Source organism: Lutra lutra, chromosome 2 (assembly GCF_902655055.1).
Source record: "Lutra lutra chromosome 2, mLutLut1.2, whole genome shotgun sequence".
NCBI classification, from domain to species: Eukaryota; Metazoa; Chordata; class Mammalia; order Carnivora; family Mustelidae; genus Lutra; species Lutra lutra.
Window position 1 is genome coordinate 30,851,020 of NC_062279.1, and position 19,480 is coordinate 30,870,499.

Below are 19,480 nucleotides of genomic sequence, written 5' to 3' on the forward strand. Positions count from 1 at the left end.
CCATGTTCCTCCCATCTCTGCCCCTGCCTGTCATGTCAGATCTCCACCTGATCCTCCCACAGAGTCCAGGGTCATTTCCCTGATTTGCCACTAAAAACCCATCCTCCTGTTCCGTTGGTGAGAAACCTCCAAGAGCCCGAATTTTCTCTCCCTTGAAATAAACTTTCCAACTCAATCACTGACTGATGGTTATTGATTTCATCTCTTGTCCCACTTGCTTTTTCTGAGATGATAAGCCCTATGAGGCTGACTCTGAAACTCATAGAATTCTCCCATCCTTCAGTCTTAAAAGCCTAAATGAATTGAACAAATGAGATGATCATGTGAATAATTCAGATGATGACTTAGTGGTGAGGCTGGGAATGGTGGTAGAGGATGTATTGTATAATCCTAAGGAAAAAAAAAAAGGAAAGGATTGGATTAGTGATCTGGGTTAATTTTGCTTTTCATAATGTAGCTGGACAAAAAGCCCCATGATGAGAAGAAAGGCCATCCAGGGCTTTTCATGACCTGCTTAGTAAAAGAGTCTGAAAATACAGTTGGACCCCAGCAGGTACCTGTTAAAGAGATACCTTATAGTCTGAAAATGCCAGAAATACATTAAGTTTCTGACTCTTCAGTAATGAACTGTAGAGACAATTAGCTAAATTCATTTAATTTGTTGAAATTCACAGCTAGGATTTTAATTTGCAAGTAGAGTAGCTGCAGTTGTTCTGCCTTTCAGTGTAAAACCTTTAGCATAATATCTTCTCTGTAATAATTTTGATAGCAGTGCCTTGAAACTAAAGTCCTGCAACTTCTGTGGGCCTGAGTGTTCCATGCTCAATACTGTGCTAATAAAATAGTGAAAGATACAGGCAAACAAAAGGACCCTGTAGACTGCTGGGAATAGCTTCAGTCATCTAAGAGTGATCACATCAAGCCACGTTGAATTAAAATGCAGACATTCAGTTAGGTTGTTAGTAAGTGATGCTTTTGCATTGGGGCATAAATTGTCCAGGGTGAAAAATAACAAGTTCTTCCAGGCTCAGCCAATAACACCTAATAAATGGCATTCTTTTTGGAAAATTCATTCACTCTTAGCATTTGCTTTTGACTTTCTCTGTAACTCTTTTGTAAGTTTCAGAATCAAGCAAATAATCACTATTTAAGGGAAAAGGCAAAGCAAATTGTATTTTTTTGTTTTCTTTTAAAATTATTTTTATTAACATATAAAGTATTATTTGCCCCAGGAGTACAGGTCTGTGAATCATCAGGCTTACACATTTCACAGCACTCACCATAGCACATATCCTCCCTGTGTCCATCACCCAGCCACCCCATCCCTACCCCTCCACCCAAACTGTATTTTTTTATTACGTTAAATATAAAAGGGAGATACTTTGTGTTATGAGAAATCAAACTGTTTTTGCTATCTTCGTTTTCAGTCATTTATTTTTTTATGTTAAATTTTATTTCCAGTGTAGCTCACATACAGTATAATATTGGTTTCAGGTATACACTACAGTGACGCAGCAATTCTATACATTACTCAGTGCTCATCGTGATCGGCGTACTCTTAATCCTCATCCCTTAGGTGAAGGGTTTTTCCTTGATTTTGAACACTCTCAAGACCTTGGTTGGAGTGATACTTGGAGTTTCTTTCCCTTTGCAAACATTTTATAATATATATTAAAGAGTTAAGGTTTTGATGGCTGCTAACCACAAGATCATAAGCTAATTTACGCTTGGTGTTTATGTATCATTCTTTTTTTTTTTTTTAAAGATTTGTTTATCCATTTGAGAGAGAGATAGGGAGAGCACAAGCAAGGGGAGAGGCAGAGAGAGAGGGAGAGGCAGACTTCCCGCTGAGCAGGGAGCCCAAATATGGGGCTTGATCCCAGAACCTGGAGATCATGACTTGAGCTGAAGGCAGATGCTTAACCATCTGAGCCACTTAGGTGCCCTTATGTATCATTATTATAGGGGTTTTTTTGTATGTTTTCATTTGTGTTTGAGTATGCAGTGGTTTGTTTTTTTTTTTAAGATTTTGTTTATTTATTTGACAGACAGAGATCACAAGTAGGCAGAGAGGCAGGCAGAGAGAGAGAGGGAGGAGGAAGCGGGCTCCCTGCCAAGCAGAGAGCCCAATATGGGGCTGGATCCCAGGATCCTGGGATCATGACCCGAGCCGAAGGCAGAGGCTTTAACCCACTGAGCCACCCAGGGACCCCTGCAGGTTTATATTTATATGATTATTTAGGTACCCAAATATCCAGACCAGTAGGACATAAAATATGTTTTTTCCACATCTCAATCGGGGTGGGAAAAATTACACCTAAGTCAATTTGGCCACAAAACCACTAGGTTTTTAAAAAATAGACACTGGTCGCACCAACAATAGGGAATAGGTATTATAAATACAGGGTTTTCCACGGTGAACTTATCAGATAATTTGTAAAATTACAACAGGTGTCAGACTAAGTACTGACCCACAGATCATCATTTATTAGCAAACAGGCACATAGCAATTCACAGAACCATGTAGTAAGTAAGGTGCCCATGGTCCCAATTTGCTCAGGATTGTCCAGTTTTAGCATTGAAGTCATCAATCCAGAAAACTCCTTAGTCCCCAGCAAACCTTTGGTCATCTTACATATTTTCTCTTCTTCCGGGTGCCCTAACCACACTCTGAGTGGCAGATTTACTTGAGGCTGACAACAGAATCCTGAAGCCGGATGCAGTCAGGTTCATGACTGGCCTCTTGTCTAGACACAGCACAACTTAGGAATACAGTCTCAGGTGCGATTATTAAAGGTAGATTTGAAGATTTGTACCCTTTTTAGGCAAGTGTGGGGTGTCTCCAAAATCCTTTAGCCTAACCATGAAGTTTGAAAACTACTCATTTTGCCATGGAGAACTTACTTTTGGCATCTATTATGCTACTTGATTAGCCATTACTTTAACCAAAGAAATCCATTTGTATTACTCAGTTCTATTTCGAAAAGCCTACACGGTTGATCACCAGAGCCAGTGGTAGCAGCTTCTGATTTTCTGGTTGCAAATTTGCTGACGACTGGGAGGATGGATTAAAACGGACACTACATATTGATAGAGCACTGTATATGATCAAATATTTTAGAATAAAGAACATTTATCAAAATGCCTCATGTATCAGGAAAGCTGAAGGAAACCAATATAGTGAGAGACTTAAGAAGGAGCACTTTCAAAGAACAGGAAATCTAAAGAACTCGTTGCTAATGACTTTTTCAGAACATTGAGATTATCTCTGTAGCAGTATCACACTTCAACAAAAAGGAAGTGAAGACCGTTTTTCCCCTGGAAATCGTAAGATTAAAGTAAATCCACACTAGTCTAGTAAAAAGTCGACCTACTAGAGTAAGTTTTGGGAAGAGGGCTTGAATTCTAGTCCTTTCCTTACCTCTTGGCAAGCTCTTTACCTTGGACAAGTCACTTCATTTCTTTTTGGACTTGTGTTTCTTTTATCATAAGAAGTAGTTGATTTTTTTTTTTAAGATTTTATTTATTTATTCGACAGAGAAAGAGAGATCACAAGTAGGCAGGAGTCGGGCAGAGGGAGAGAGGGAAGCAGGCTCCCCGCCAAGCAGAGAGCCTGATGTGGGGCTTGATCCCAGGACCCAAAGGCAGAGAGAGGCTTTAACCCAATGAGCCAACCAGGCGCCCCAGGAGTAGTTGATCTTTAAGTCTCAACTAAATAAAGTCTGTATTATAATTCTAAGTTCTGAATTTTTCACTTTAAGTTTGAAGGAAATAATTAGCTTCTCTTGTGTTTTGCCAGTGTTAAGTAGAAATTTGGCTGACCTCTCTGCTGCTAGTTCTTCAGCCACCATCTTTGATGTCATTGGAAATGGTAGATGATTTCTCTGAGGCAGAAAATACAGCTATGAACCCAGTGGTGTTTTGCACAGGCCATGCATCTTCAAGTTGTCGGGGTCCTTTTGACTCCTAGGAGTAGCGAGCCTATCTTGGCCATTGAAAGAGCTTCATACACACATTCTGAGTGTGTGTTTACTTCATATTCAAAGACAATGCCCTAAATAGTCATTCTCTAGGAATGCAGATCTTACAGCTTTGGCATTAAATTTCTCTAAATGGAATTTTCTGTACAGATAAAGCACAAAACACAGCAAGCTTTGACTATGAGGACATTTCCTTTGATAAAACACTCAAAAAAAAAAAAGTCTATGGGAATAATATTAGTTAGCCCCTTGTTTACATGGGAGCAATGATCTTTACACTGCAAGGTGAAGCTATCCAGGCCAATTTTTTAGAATGTTGCAGTTGATTTCTCAAACTGATGTGCTGCCTTATTCTGACATCTAAATCAAGTGTGGCTGTACACTCCAGGGCACAAATTAGAAGACTGGCACCAGACTGGAGCAGTTAGACCGCTGGAGGATCGATATAGGCCATTTAAGCATCAGGACTGACTATGTTTCATTTTTGACACTCAAGTTTATGCTTATTGAGTGGGGGAGCTTTAACTCCACAGCAGCAATAAACTCATTAGGAAGTGTCAGCTGGGTTTGCAGTGCATGTTAAATAAATACCACCAATGCTGAGACACGGTCTTCATTAACTCTGCAGTAGAGTGTCTGAATGTGAAAGCAGTCTAAAGCCTTTGGGGTGTGGTGGGCTTGGAAAACAATTTCTCTCTCATAGAGAGTTCCAGTGCTTGAATTCCAATATTAGGAAAGAGTGTCTATGAATTTGGTAGACTTTTCTTTTCCCTAGAAACCGCTAACAAGACGATATGCCAGATAATACCTTTAAGAGGGTTTGCTCAATGGCCACGTGGCCGGCTCAGTCGGAAGAGCATGCTACCCTTGATCTCCGCGTCAGGAGTTTGAGCCCCATGTCAGCTGTAGAGATTACTACAAAATAAATTTTTAGAAAAGTTAAAAAAAATGGTTTGCTCAATGTGGTCTGAAAGCCAGGTCTTGATATGAAATTCTAATGAAGCAGTAAACCTGCACTAGACAAACAGGAGGTTGTTTTAAAGACGTATGATCTCTCCCTCAGAACACTTTCTTCAAAAGTGACGCTTTGCAACAAATTTGAAAGGCAATGGGTTGCTCTAACCCCGGGTAAGGCAATGGTGAATGTAGTCAGAGGAAGCAAAATGCTGGAGAGCAGGACTTGGAGAACTGCCCTGTATAGATCGTGCTCGTGTTCCTTCTGAGCAATGGCTCAGCTCTGCCCCCACCCTGGGTGCCCCATCCCAGTCCTCACTTTCCCTGGATACATCTTTTTGATCCATAAATGGAATGGGGTCGCTGCAGGGGGAAGTGGTTGTTGCCAGAGATGAGCCTTGCCTGACAACCACCTGTGCTAGTGCTCCTTATTTCCCATCTGCTGTGTAACACTGGAGTCAACCGAGATCCAGCCACAGCTTTGACGATAGCGACTCTTTGGGTCAAAATAAGCAAATCTCCCTCTTCCGAGTAGGAAACCTTGTAAATATCATTGGTTAACTGTTGTTGGTCTTGTAGACTTCTTTCATGTAGTTCATGTAATGCGTCTTAGAATTCTGGCAGTATCTAAATTTGGGTGCCCACCGTGTCTTTCTCATTGTGTTTTCCTAAGACAAAATTAGAAAGCTAAGTCATTAGGACAAGGGCAAGTTGTTTCATCACCCAGATTGTATTCCTATAACCAGATGATTACCAAGAATTTACTAGAGGCACACAGCAGGCCTAGAGAACGTGCATGGTGAGCTTTGGGCCTTACAAAGCCTTACTACTGAAGACCAATGCAAAGCACTATTCTGGTAATAGTGCATCTGAATGGATTAAATATTTACCTGTCTCCAGTAATTAATTGATCTGGAACATATCCTTTGTTCAATAAAAAATTACTGGATTCTAATGAAAAAGAATGAAACCATTTACTAAAATGTTAATACATGTAAAACACTTGGAAGAGAGCCTGGTCCATAGTAAGTGCTTGGGCTGACTGACTACTCTCCATTTGATCCTCAGCAACCCCCGACCCCCACCCCCTGTTCATTCTCCCGTCTTCTCTCTCCGGTCTCTTCCCAGGAAAGAAAGGACTATATCACCCAGGTTCCCTCGCCAGCCAACTTTAGTTTGGGGCCAGCCAATGGGAGGAAGTGTCAGGGAACCAGGAGGGAGGAAGAGAGAGACCAGAGAATTCCCTTCCTGCCCTCCTCTGCTTACTTCTCTGGCAGTAACCCAGTCCCTCCATTATGAAACTCCACCTGGTGGCCCTCCACCACTGGCGCAGTGACCCTGTTTGCTCCCTGTGTCCCTGCTGCCCTGGAAGGTTAACACCTTCCCCCTGCTGCTGCTCCCTGAGTGCTTTAACATCCCATTTCTGCTTCCTTGACTCTGCCCAAATCTCTGCAAGCAGTCCCTTCATTAAAATCTACTCACTAAAAGCAGTGGTTCTCAATTCTTCCTGCACATTATCATCACCAGAGGAGCTTTTGAAAACTACAAATGCCTGGGCCCCTGTCCCTAGAGATTGATGTAACAGGCCTGGGTTGGGGTCTGGGCGCACTCGTGCTATGTGAGAGCTCTGCAGGTAATCAAGCCAGAGCTGAGAATGGCTTATTGAAACCATGTGAGTGAATTCTGTTTCCTGCCAAGACTGTGACTGATAGAGCACTCAGTGACTGTTACTGATCATTATTATGACTACCATCACCATCAGGCTAATAGTAAGAGTTCTCCCCAATCTACAGATGAGGAAACCTATACACAGAGCTTATATAACATTCTGAAAATCACATGACTTCTAAATGGTAGAGTTAGAATTCAGTTTATTTGGGTCAAAAGCTCATACCTTTTATGCTCTTCCCAACACGGCAGACTGTCAAGGCCAGAGCTTCTCAAATTTTAATGTGCATGTGAAACACTTGGGGATCCTGTTAACATGCATTTTTTGATTCAGTTGCTCTGAGGCCTGAGAGTCAGCATTTCTAACAACCTCACAGGTGATGCCACTGCTGCTGGCCCAAAGACCTCACTTTATTTTTTGTGTGTGTGTGTTTTTTTAAATATTTATTTATTTATTTGACAGAGAGAGAGAGAGAGAGATAGCGAGAGAGGGAACACAAGCTGCGGGAGTTGGAGAGGGAGAAGCAGGCTCCCCGTGGAGCAGGGAGTGTGATGTGGGGCTCTATCCCAGGACCCTGGGATCATGACCTAAGCCGAAAGCAGACACTTAACAACTGAGCCACCCATGCACCCCCCAAGGACCTCACTTCAAACATAAAGGGCATAAACAACTATATCCCACACTCTCTTTTCTTCAGACCTTCAAAAATACCCACCCCCGTCCTTGTAATTTCCACCTGATAGCCTTGCTTCTTACCTCACTCAGAAAACAGAAGCATTCAGAAGACTCCTATTGTCACCTTTTCCCAGGTATCCACATCTGTCCCCACCTACTCTGTTCACCTGTAACCATAGATGGAATACCTATGCTCCCATTCAAATAAAACCAATCTGTCCAGGGCTCCACAGCTCAGCTATGTTCATTTACCCCAAGGTATTACTTTAGGAATACTCTCTTCTCTACTGCATCATTAAATTTTTTCCCTCTGTTCTGGAATTTTCCATCAACCTGACATGTAGACTTCATTATTTCTCTTATTTAGAAAACAAAAAACTTTTTTTTTTTTAAGTGGAAAATGTTCTGTGACGTTTATTTGCCTGAGAGTTTAAATACACAGTCATTTTTTTCATGTTTTTGGCTCTAGTGGGTAGCTTTCTCTTTCTTCACATGAATTTAACCCCAAGTCCCTTACATCTCAGCGAATTTGGAAGAAGCATATTAATCCAAGTCTTCAATCTTCACTAACGTAGCCATCTTCTCACAAATCCAGGAAATTTCAGCACTGCAGCGGGAAATATAAATATTTCCTTTTTGAAAATAGGCACATCCTTTGGATCCATTGATCTGGGCATACTCTTTAGTGCTGAATAAGGATGGAGAGGGACCAGAGCCATCCTCCCATACCCAGCTCCTTCCAGATGGGTCCCATGACAAGTCCAACCAGAAGAAAGAGAACATGGGTAATGGCTGTGACTTCAGAAAATCCTTTTCCTCCAAGCTATCTATCTTCACCAAGGTGGAGTTCCTATCCATGCAGTTTTTCCTACTGTTAGTCCAGGTTCTCTCCTCATTTGTTGCAAAATAATAGCAGCTCTTTTGGTACCATTGCCAAATCTTAGGACAAGGATTACACTTGTGGTCTGAATTGTGAATGATTAGCTCCTGGCAGAGTCTGGTAGCCATTTGTCCCTGTCTCTTCAAAATACTGGAGATCTGTGATTTGAGAAACTCCTCCTGGGTGGGAATGTTCCTGTAGCTGTTCAGCTGTTCGGATAAGTTATCCTGCTGTTGGTGGATGATTTTTTGAAGTTGACTTAATTTCTCTGAATCTGAGTTAATTTCATTAGATGTCTGCAAAAACATAATTCCCAAGGTTACCAGCCCAATCAGCAGCATCAGACAAAGAGTTAGCAGACTGAGGGCAGCCTGAGGCCAGGTGGGGGAAGGAGCTGGGTACCCTTGAACCGGTCACAGGCTCGGTCAGCTCGGAGCACGGCCGGAGGCCAGGGTGGTGGGAGTCATTGGGCGCTGTTCTCTGGGGGCGCACTGAGGAGTGGGGCCCCGGGCTCTCGGCTCCTCCCCAAAAAACTTATTTTGATTCCATTCCCCTCACCAGCTTCCACTTTAGCTTTTGTACTTACTCGCAAAGAAACTACACAGGTTTTCCCCATCTTGTTACCAGCTATGTTCTCATTCTTAGCCTTTATCAAGGTCACCAATGAGATTTGCATTGCTAAACTCAGTGGTCTATTTCAGTCTTTACCTTACGAATCTCACATTTGTACATTTAGTGACTCTCTCCTCCTTGTTGCAGGAGGTGGTGTTAGAACACCATGTTCTCTTTTTTCTTCTTTGCTGGTTCCTCTTCTTATCCCTGACATCTTAACTTTGGCATGCTCTAGGGCTCAGTCTTTAGTTCTCCATCTATATTTATTCTTTTGGTCATGTCCTCCAGCAGTTTGATTTTAATTACCATAGCTATTTAAAAATTACACCTCCCCTTTATCTTTCATCTGAAATCTACACCTATAAAAATAGCTACCTTGGGAGCCTGGGTGGCTCAGTGAGTTAAAGCCTCTGCCTTCAGCTCAGGTCATGATCTCAGGGTCCTGGGATCGAGCCCCAGTCGGGCTCTTTGCTCAGCAGGGAGCCTGCTTCCCCCTCTCTCTCTCTGCCTGCCTCTCTGCCTACTTGTGATCTCTGTCTGTCAAATAAATAAATAAAATCTTTAAAAAAAATTAGCTCCCTATGTAACATCTCCATTAGGTTAACTAATAAACATTTCAAAATAACATGTCAAGACTGAAGTTATGATATTTTTCCCCAGAATCATTTCATCCACAGTTTTCCCCATCTCTATTGATACATCTCCATTTCCCCAGTTGCTGAAATAAAAAATCTTGAGGTCATCCTTGACTCTTTCAAACCTTACACGCAGCATAACATGAAATCCTGTTGACTCTTCAAAATATATTCAGAGTCCCAAACTTCTCACCACCTCTATCACTACCACTCTTTTCTGAACCTCTTGCTTGGACAGTTGCAGTAGTCTCCTGAAACAACTCCTTGATTCTACACCTGCTACCTGATATCCACAGTTTTGTTTTTGTTTTGTTTTGTTTGTTTGTTTTTTTTAACAAAGTAGGTAGTGATTCTTTTAAAATGCAGGTCAGGTCATATAGCCCCATTGCTTAATACCTAGTAAAAGACTTTATTTCACTCAGGGTACAAGCCAAAGTTCTCACTACAGTCAAAAGGGTCTGCATGCTCCTTTTCTGCCCTTTCGGTCTTACTTCTCAGTTAACAACATCAGTTAAATTCTGCTTCTTCCCTGCTTGATCCTCCTCTTTGGGAATACTGACTTCCTTGATGCTGCTTGAACTTCTCAGACATGTTCTTGCCTTCTTGGCCTTCTAGCCCATGCACTGGCTTTCCCTTTTCCCTAGAATATTCTTCCTTGAGGATCTGGATGTATGGCTTGAGGATCTGGATGTATGGCTACTCTCTCATCTCCATCAAGACTTTGCTCAAATGTCACCTTCTCAGTGAGTTGTAATCTTGACCATTCTTTTAAAAATTGCAGCTGCCTTCCACTCACTACCTGTCTTTTCTGATTTCCATTACTCTGTTCATTCCCCACCCCCCGACCAGAGTGTACAATCTCTTTCTTTACTATACTTGTTCTTTATTGCCTATAATCTAAGTTTCCAGGAGAAGAGAGATTATTGTCTTTTGTATCTTAATTTTTTTAAGTACCCGAAAAAATATCTGGCACATAGAGATACTAAAAAAAATTTGCTGAGTAGGGGTGACTGGGTGGCTCAGAGTGTTAAGCCTCTGCCTTCGGCTCGGGTCCTGATCCCAGGGTCCTGGGATGGAGCCCTGCATCGGCTCTCTGCTCAGCAGGGAGCCTGCTTCCCTTCCTCTTTCTCTGCCTGCCTCTCTCTACCATCCTCTCTCTGCCGGCCTCTCTGCCTACTTGCGATCTCTCTCTCTGTCAAATAAATAACTAAAATCTTTAAGAAAAATTTGCTGAATAAATGAATGAATAAAAGAACAGTTTTATTATAGTTTTAAAATAGTAGATAATAGAATAAGCTTTTGTTAGTCAAGAACCAAGAGTCTGAGTGTTCTAAGTATGATAATAAGACTCAGACGCAACACACACACACACACACACACACGCCACAAGACAAAAGTCCCATCTCTTTCTAGACCTATTATCTAGTCCAGGGAAATGAATTCTGGCTATTCAGTGGTAAGACTGGTTTATATATGAGGAAGAGTCTCTTCCTTAAGCTTTGGCCTACTCCAATATCTCAATCAAAATGAACAGCCAGCTACTTTCCAACATTTTACAGCACGAGAAAATGTCTCATGGCATGGAATTTGGGCTATTGACAGACTGTATCAGGAAATCTAGAGTGCCTGGGGTAAAGTTCAGTATTTCACTGCACAGAGCCTCCTGGGGCAGTGTTCTCAAGAAGAATCAATAATTGGAGGCCAGCTATAGGCTTGTTCTCCTCAAATATGAACCTGGTTACTTTATCAACAAAACAGATGTTTATTGCTTTCAGGCAGAAAATAATAAGTCAGGCAGGTTTATAAGCCCACTTTCCATCTTGAAAGCATTTCTGTCAGCTTCTTCATTCTTGGAGAAAATTACCCAATCAAGTCCTGAAAGGTAGATGATTAGTGGGTGTCACACTTGGCATCTCATTTCTTCTTCTCCACTGGGGATATGGAGATGCTATTGACCTCCCACTTAGGGAAAAACATATTTTTGACAGCAGAGTTGTCTCAGGGCTTTTTCTTGGAACAAAGAAACCATGCAACTGTATCCTAATGCAGAAAGCTGAGGGAACCTGGCATGAGGCTTTCAGGACAGCTCTAATCATGGTTTAGAAACAATGATCCAAGAACTGGCATTTATTATTAAGGGAGAGAAGAATCTTATGTCCTCTCCTAGAGAGTAATTTACCACAGGCTGAAGGAGTCACCTAGAAAAATCTGTTCGTCCTTTTTGATGATCTCAATGTTTTAGGATCAGCTTCCATACCTTTCGGAAAAATTCAGTAGGAACAATGATGGTTATGAGAAATGGTCAGAGTCTTTGAGTCTAAATCCCCAGTTCAGAGAGCACTCAATAAAGTCCTGCAAACAAGGGGTGGGGGAGTTCCTTCGAATGCTCCAACTTTTGAGCATTTTAATAATGATTTTAAAAATACATGAAGTGATGCATAAGCGGGGGTGGGGGGGTGGTTACAAGATTTTGTTTACCTGCTGATGTAGAGACCAACTAGGACCAAAGGAACCTGAAGAATCTTTAGCTACCGGGTCCATATGCTAGCCACAGGCGGAAGGCCAATCCAAGCACGGCTTGCAGATTGAATCAATACGTGTTTTACAGACGTATGCAACGGTATTTCTCATATGGGTATACCGCTAGATAGGTCAGTAAGAAACCTTCCAGCTGGTCGCGGTGTTGCTTCAGTCGTCTGCTAAGTCAAATAGTCGGCCCACCAGCTGCACCCGTCAGCAGAGTGAGGGCATTCACCTAGTGTCCCCCTTATGTGGTCTGCTTAATCCTCGGTGGTTTCATATGGGTGGGTTGTACCTTCCCACAGAAAGGCAGAGAAAGCACGGGATTGGGAGCTGGGTTTGGGTCCCAGCTACGTGCATAGCCGTCTAAAGCACAGGACTCGTCATTGAATATCTCCGAGTCTTGGCTTGTTTATTCCATTTGAAAAGTGGAAAAGCATTCCAAAATACCACCTCTAGCATAGGAAGAATGTAAGGATCTGGTTTCAAGGTGATTTGTGAATTAAATATTATACAAATACTGGTTTCCCCAGTGTCACGTAACTCTGCGTGCCTCACAGTGCAGTCACTTATTTACAGTTGTTCATCTGATTTTCTCGGTCATTACTGAACCGTCTCCGTCATTTTATCTTAAGAAATTGGGTTACCCAGTGGAGAAGAAGGAAGACAGGAGAAAATTAGATTTGCACCTCTGTAGCACAGCCATTATTGTGCATCTGCCTATCTAAATATTTTACATTCATGAGATGGTCCTCCTTGTCATATCCACTCTCCCAAATAAGCTGGTGATATTCATGAAGTTCATTTTTAATGTAATGTCCCCAGTTTGGGGCATCTGATACGCAGGTGAATCCAAAGTTTTGCAGGACCACTAGCACCTCCCCCCCTCCACACTCTAGCTACGCAGACTGATGCCTGCAGAAAGCATGGAGCATGGACATTTCGTTTGGTTATTTTTCTCTAGAGAAGTACACTTCCATAGATGTTTTAATGAGCTGCAGAATGATATTTCCATGGTCTTAATATCTTGGGCTTCAGTTAAGTGCACCTTTTTTTTTTCTTGTTTTTTTTTTTTTTTTTTCTTGCTTTTATTTAATTTATTTATTTGTTTTTGTGAGGGAGAGCGAGAGAGAGCAAGAGAGAGAGAGCATGAGTGGACGGGAGGGGCAGAGGGAGAAGCAGACTCCCTGCTGAGCAGGGAACCTGATGCAGCATTTGATCCCAGGACCCCGGGATCATGACCTGAGTCAAAGGCAGACACAACTGACTGAGCCACCCAAAGGCCCGCAGCTCATGCTTTTAATGAACAAAACACTGTTTGCCACCCACAGGGATATAGGGTAAAGAAAGTTAGGGACATGGTTTTTTTTTAAGATTTTATTTATTTGACAGAGAGACAGTGAGAGAGGGAACATTAAGTGTCTGCCTTAGGCTCAGGTCACGATCCCAGGACCCTAGGGATTGAACCCCACATCGGGCTCCCTACTTGGTGGGGAGTCTGCTTCTCCCTCTCCCACTGCCCCTGCTTGTGTTCCCTCTCTCGCTGTCCCTAACTTTTGGGGTGTCTGCCTTTGGGACACCCCAAAAGTTAGGGACATTTGCTAAATGTCTCAAATGATGGCTTTCAGTAAGTATAAACCCTTGTTACAAGTGAGATGTTGCCACTGTTAACAAAACAATAGATGAAATGCAAAACAAGAGGGAGATGATGTTAAAAATAGGGAAAAAATCAGGGGCGCTGGGTGGCTCAGTGGGTTAAGCCCCTGCCTTCGGCTCAGGTCATGATCTCAGGGTCCTGGGATCGAGCCCCATGTCGGGCTCTCTGCTCAGCAGGGAGCCTGCTTTCCCCTCTCTCTCCGCCTCTCTGCCTACCTGTGATTTCGCTCTCTCTCTGTCAAATAAATAAATAAAATCTTAAAAAAAATCAAATAACTTTCCCAGCAGCTATTATCAAAGAACCAACCATAAATTGCCTAGATCATGGAGGCAGGAGTGGGGGAAATTAGATAGGAAGGTTAATGAACAGAAGATAGGTAGTTGGGCTGCAGGCCAATGTCTTTCTCTCTTTGATCATATTTCTTCTCAAGGTGTCACATCTTTTAAATACTTATTGCTCTTTTTACACTTAGTACTGACTATTTTCAAGGAGGGCAGTAGTAGTTCCAAAGTTATAATTATTTGCTTAAGTATTATTTAAAAATTCATCTAGAAGACCAATATTGATGATTATATCTCCTTTTCAGTAATAATGAGTGCATGTGTGTACACACACACACACACATGCTGATCTGATCTTATAAGTGCTTTTTTCTTGGCTGGTCCCATGGTCAGCCAGAACCTGCCATCAATAACTTGTGTTTTGAATCATCATCCCCTAGAAAAAAAACCATCTTTTATCATTTAAAATGGAAATTTGCTAGAAGAGGATGAGTCAGGATTGGAACATATGAAATTTATAAAATAATACTACTAGTTTATATTTATGTAGGATTATATTTCAGAGAAATATAGAATATTTTACCTAATCTTCACACCAAAAGTTGAATATAGTTAATGTAAATTTTTTTAAAGATTTTATTTATTTACTTGACAGACAGAGATCACAAGTAGACAGAGAGGCAGGCAGAGAGAGAGAGGGAAGCAGGCTCCCTGCTGAGCAGAGAGCCCGATGCGGGACTCGATCCCAGGACCCTGAGATCATGACCTGAGCCGAAGGCAGTGGATTAACCCACTGAGCCACCCAGGCGCCCCTATAAAATTTTTTTTATAGTTGAAGAAATTTGGGTAACAGTGGCCTGCCTAAATTTTTGAGAACCCATCCTTTACCTTGTATATCCACCTTCACTTCTCTTACCTAACTTGTCTTTTTATAAGAAGTCTGATTTAGAAAGGAATACTAAAGCAGCGTTTTCTGTTCCATTCTCCTTGCTCCTTTGCTCTTACCACTGACACTGTGTTTCTCTTCTTCTTTCTCTCTTTTGCCTTCACAACATGAGGAAAATGTTAGTGAGAAAGTGGTAAAAGGTACTTTTTATTATAACCATGAGTGAAAGGTATTTCTAAGACTTTCCAAATCTGGAAATAATGATACTTTTTAGGAAAATTAACATTACCAATATTGATTAAAGAGAATACAGAAAACTTAAATATACCAATAAGTATGACTGAAATTATTGCAGTGTAGGCTTAACATGTGAAGCCTTTAAATCTTTGGAGAGAGTTAATTAACAAAATATATAGACTGTCTCAAAATATAGTGAAAAAGCCTGATGTATGATCTCAAAACTTGGCCAAAAGAGAAGCAAAAGAGTACTTTTAGCAAATCTCACTGAAGCGCAGAGATGTAACTAATAGAAGCAAACAGCAATGATAAATTTTTAAACATTTTACAACTGCCTTTTGTATGAAGTTATGAAAGAGAAAAGGGATTTTTATTTGTATAAATGTATTTCATAAGTTTGACTTTATTAAGTTTATTATGTATTCAATTTCTCATGGACAATGGAAGTAGCTTTGATGAGTAAGATAATCTGAAATGGAGGAAAATGGATCATAATGGCAATCATGTAGCAAAAACATCATAGTTCAGACAGGAAAACTACTTGCAAATGTATCAAAGTTTTATACCTTTTGCCTTATGATTCTTTGACTAAACTAGTCTGTAAGTCTGCAAAAGATGTAGGTAAATTTTGTCTCAGTAGTCAACAAAGTTTAGTGGCCAACAATCTCTAGCACAATAGTTGTTCCTATTATTTTTATGGAAATTGTTTACCTTGGAAAGCTTTCATTTATGACTTTGTTTCAATGGTTAGAAGGCTTGGTTCCATTCTAGAGTGACCACTGGAGACATGGTGGTAGGGGTTTTCCTTACCACTGCAGCTCTCACATTGAATAATGACCTATAAGAATGAGATTAAAAACTGATAACTGATTTAAATACTTTTTTCCTTTTAATGTGGTATCAAAATTATGTTGGCTTCATAAGACATTAAAAACTGTTCTCTTTTTAAATTCTGGAAGATTGTTTACCCCAGGATTAAATAAAATTAAACCATAGAAGCTTAAACTATAGAGCTACTTAGCACACTTAATAAGTAAGTCAATATATTCTTTGACTTTTTTTTTTTAAGATTTTATTTACTTGACACAGAGAGATACAGCGAGAGAGGGAACACAAGCAGAGGGGAGTGGAGAGGGAAAAGCAGGCTTCCCACCGAGCAGGGAACCCAATGCAGGTCTAGATCCCAGGTCCCTGGGATCGTGACCTGAGCCAAAGGCAGAAGCTTAACGACTGAGGCACCTAGACGCCCATTCTTTGACTTTCTAACATGGGAACAACATATGGCATATTTCTAAAGTTTAATTTATCATTGACTTCTTTCTTTAAGGAGAGCAATTGTTCTACAGAATACACTTTGAGAAACTCTATAAATATTCTCATTCAAGTCAAGGACAATAGCAATACATTGGGTATCTCTATCTTAACATTTTTTCTGAAGTGCTCATACAGTATACCAAAATAAGGACTCTAATGGTTCAAATGTCAAACAATAGGAGATAACACTTCCATATAGAAATTTGTGATTTCCTCCCACAAAAATGCAGAAAAATCAACTAAAACACTATGAAATATGACAAAAGAAATGAGAAAGAACACTACTGTAACATATAACCTCTCCTACAAAATGCTAAAAAAAAAATAAAATTGAAATTGAAAGCTTCTTTTCTGACCTTCAGATTAGCCATTTTAAAAAAAGAATAAAAATGCACAAATGGGGGGCGCCTGGGTGGCTCAGTGGGTTAAGCTGCTGCCTTCGGCTCAGGTCATGATCTCAGGGTCCTGGGATCGAGCCCCGCATCGGGCTCTCTGCTCAGCGGGGAGCCTGCTTCCTCCTCTCTCTCTCTGCCTGCCTCTCTGCCTGCTTGTGCTCTCTCTCTGTCAAATAAATAAATAAAAAATCTTTTAAAAAATGCACAAATGGATGAAATTTTGATTTGGTGAGGACTATTGCTCAAGTAATTTCATAGAGTGATTTTTCTGGTTCTCATGCCCATTTGGTGGACTCCATCGCATCATGGATTTAAATCTGCCAACTGCCACATTCCACCCCTTAATTTATTAAAAATCTCTCTTCTCTGGCTAAGAATAAGCACTTCTCAGACTTCTTCAGTTTCATCACCAGCACTAGTAATGGTTTATTTCTCCCAGAAGAGCCATTTTTCACAAATATACTAAGGTTTAATCACTTAGGAACAGCTACCGTATCTGAGAGAAAAGGACAGGGCTAAGGTGAGCACATGTGAAGAGAAGCTAGCTAGCTTCTCTCAGTGCCATTGAGACCGGCTCCCACATATCAGGCTCTTAGTGTGTACAATTCAAATTTATGCCACCACAGAACTGCAGATTACTCTGTGACATTAATCTCTGAGATTGTTTATAAAGAATACAAACTAGGATGTTAAATCCCTGGCTGCCAAAGTTTTACTGAACTACAAATACAGTAATATTTATCATCCGCGATGAAGATTAGGTTTATCATTTTCACAGAGCCCTAAAACATTTCAGTGTAGGTCAGCAAGGATTAACTCACTTTAGCTAGAAATATCTCACAGCACGTATCTTATTGCCACCTATTAAAAAGTGTGTATAATAGCTGAAATTTGCAAGAGACTGCATACTCAAATAATGTGAGGTAAGTGCCTTCAGCAATCAATAATGTATGGGCATCTTCAAAATAATACTGTGTGGCAGATTATAGATCATCTAATATTAAATAATTCAGTTGTTTAGTGCCCTTACCTCATAAGTTTATGAGTCCCATTTAACACATAAGGAAGCACAGACACTAAGAGGTTAACTGGCCTTTTCAGGGGCTCATGGGAAATTGTTGGTAGATGGAGAATGAAGGACCAAAAATCCATTTCTTCAAGACATTTTCTCTTCTCCTTGGATTTTGTTTTTCTGTGATTAGAGAATTTCCTTACTTTAGCTTGTTAAATACTCTTTTTAAAATTTTTTTTTGTTTTTGAGATTTTATTTATTGGACAGAAAGAGAGAGAAGAGGAGAGAGCATAAACAAGTGGAGGGGCAGAGGGAGAAGCAGACAGGGATCCCGATCCGGGGCTCAATCCCAGGACCCTGGGATCATGACCTGAACCGAAGGCAGTCACTTAACCAACTGAGCCACTCAGGCGCCCCAGCTCATTGAATACTGTTGATCTACTATGAGAAACTAAAGTGTATCTAAGGCAGTTATTCCATAGGCCACATTTTAAGGGACATTGAAGGATAGCATAGTGCTTAAGAGTTCATGGTTTGGTTTCAGGGGGACCTGGGTTAAAAAATCTCTTGCTGTAAATTGTAGTCCTTCAGAACCAGACCATGAATTAGATTTGAGTGCCAGTTCATTTGGGAGGCCATTCCAGAAGGAAGGGAATTAAGGTGACAGAAAGGTGTTAACAGCTAGTCAGCCACTCTGAGCAATTAGTCCTCAGGCCCATTGATGACTGCTGAATGACAACCATATCTTAAAGTTACCCCACCAGAAAGCAAGAAAGCCTAGGTATGTGTCTACTAACTCCTGTTTGTTATCTGTTGGTTCTGCTGGCAGAACTTTTAGTCCCAGTTCCCCTCAGTCTGTCCTACGTGGGCTTAACATGTTCCGATGGCCAGAAATCGCTCTCAGTCGAATGACTTGCAAGAAAGAAGCTGTGCTTCATGTACAAACCTGCAGGTGTGTCTGGGGACAGTGAGCACAGAGGATAGGAGCTGAGCAGCAAAGGCACTGGCTACAATGATCCTTTGTACTTCTCAGATACATTCATGTCCCTGTATTGAGTTCATTTTGTTGTGTTAGGAATTCTTCAAAGTTGTGGCCACACAAAATTTATTAGGGAAAAAAAAAGACATAACAAGATGATAAGTGGAGCTATCTACAGTCCCTGTTGCTAAAGCAACTAGCCATCATTTCTTTAGTGATATTCATTACTTTCCTCTATTGTGCTTTCCACATTCCTTTCAGCTGCTTTCAGTTGCCAGCAAAATGACCCAGCCTCTCATTTCTGAAATTTCTAATCCTCCCATTTTGGGGATTTTTGTCAGACTCACTTGCTGCAGCTGCCCATTCATGGTTGTCACTGGCACTGAATACCGACAGGCTCCCCCAGTGAATCTCCTGAATGCCAGACATACACTCCCTTGACGTCATTGCGCAGTAGCAACAGTATCTGTTCACGGTGGTCACATACTCCAATTAGGATTTCTTCTTCACCGTATGGTCTACTGGCATGAATAACCCCAAATGACTAAGTGGTAGCAGTAACTTTGGAGTTAGTGAAACCCAAACACCGTCCCCTGGTATAAGCCTTCCATTCTAGCAATAGAACATATAATCCCACAGAGCCTGGTGCAGAGAGAGAAAGCATAAATTTCCAAATTGGTCACTGAACATGATTGTAAGACTAAGTCACTTCTACCTCAATTTTTTTGTTCTTGATCTCATGGATTCTATCTCTAATGGACATAGATCGTATAATGACTTTTTGTACATGGGTT

At 41.0% G+C, this 19,480-nt stretch overlaps 1 protein-coding gene across 1 annotated transcript; it reads right to left on the reverse strand.

The window, feature by feature from the left end:
* Nucleotides 1–7,679: 7,679 nt before the first annotated feature.
* Nucleotides 7,680–19,133, reverse strand: LOC125094024 (C-type lectin domain family 12 member B-like). The gene is made up of 2 exons (XM_047719799.1): nucleotides 19,034–19,133; nucleotides 7,680–8,561 (listed from the first exon to the last, which is right to left on the reverse strand). Exons 1-2 carry the CDS (start codon nucleotides 19,131–19,133, stop codon nucleotides 7,822–7,824), a joined length of 840 nt encoding a protein of 279 aa, XP_047575755.1. The 3' UTR covers nucleotides 7,680–7,821.
* Nucleotides 19,134–19,480: the final 347 nt, after the last annotated feature.

What these genes read in the sequence shown, in the direction of transcription:
- LOC125094024 (XM_047719799.1), bottom strand. Translation starts at nt 19,133, where the DNA reads ATGACGTCAAGGGAGTGTATGTCTGGCATTCAGGAGATTCACTGGGGG. An exon ending in TGAATGGGCAGCTGCAGCAA is followed by an intron (nt 8,562 to 19,033) that starts GTGAGTCTGACA and finishes GACCGGTTCAAG; the next exon opens with GGTACCCAGCTCCTTCCCCC.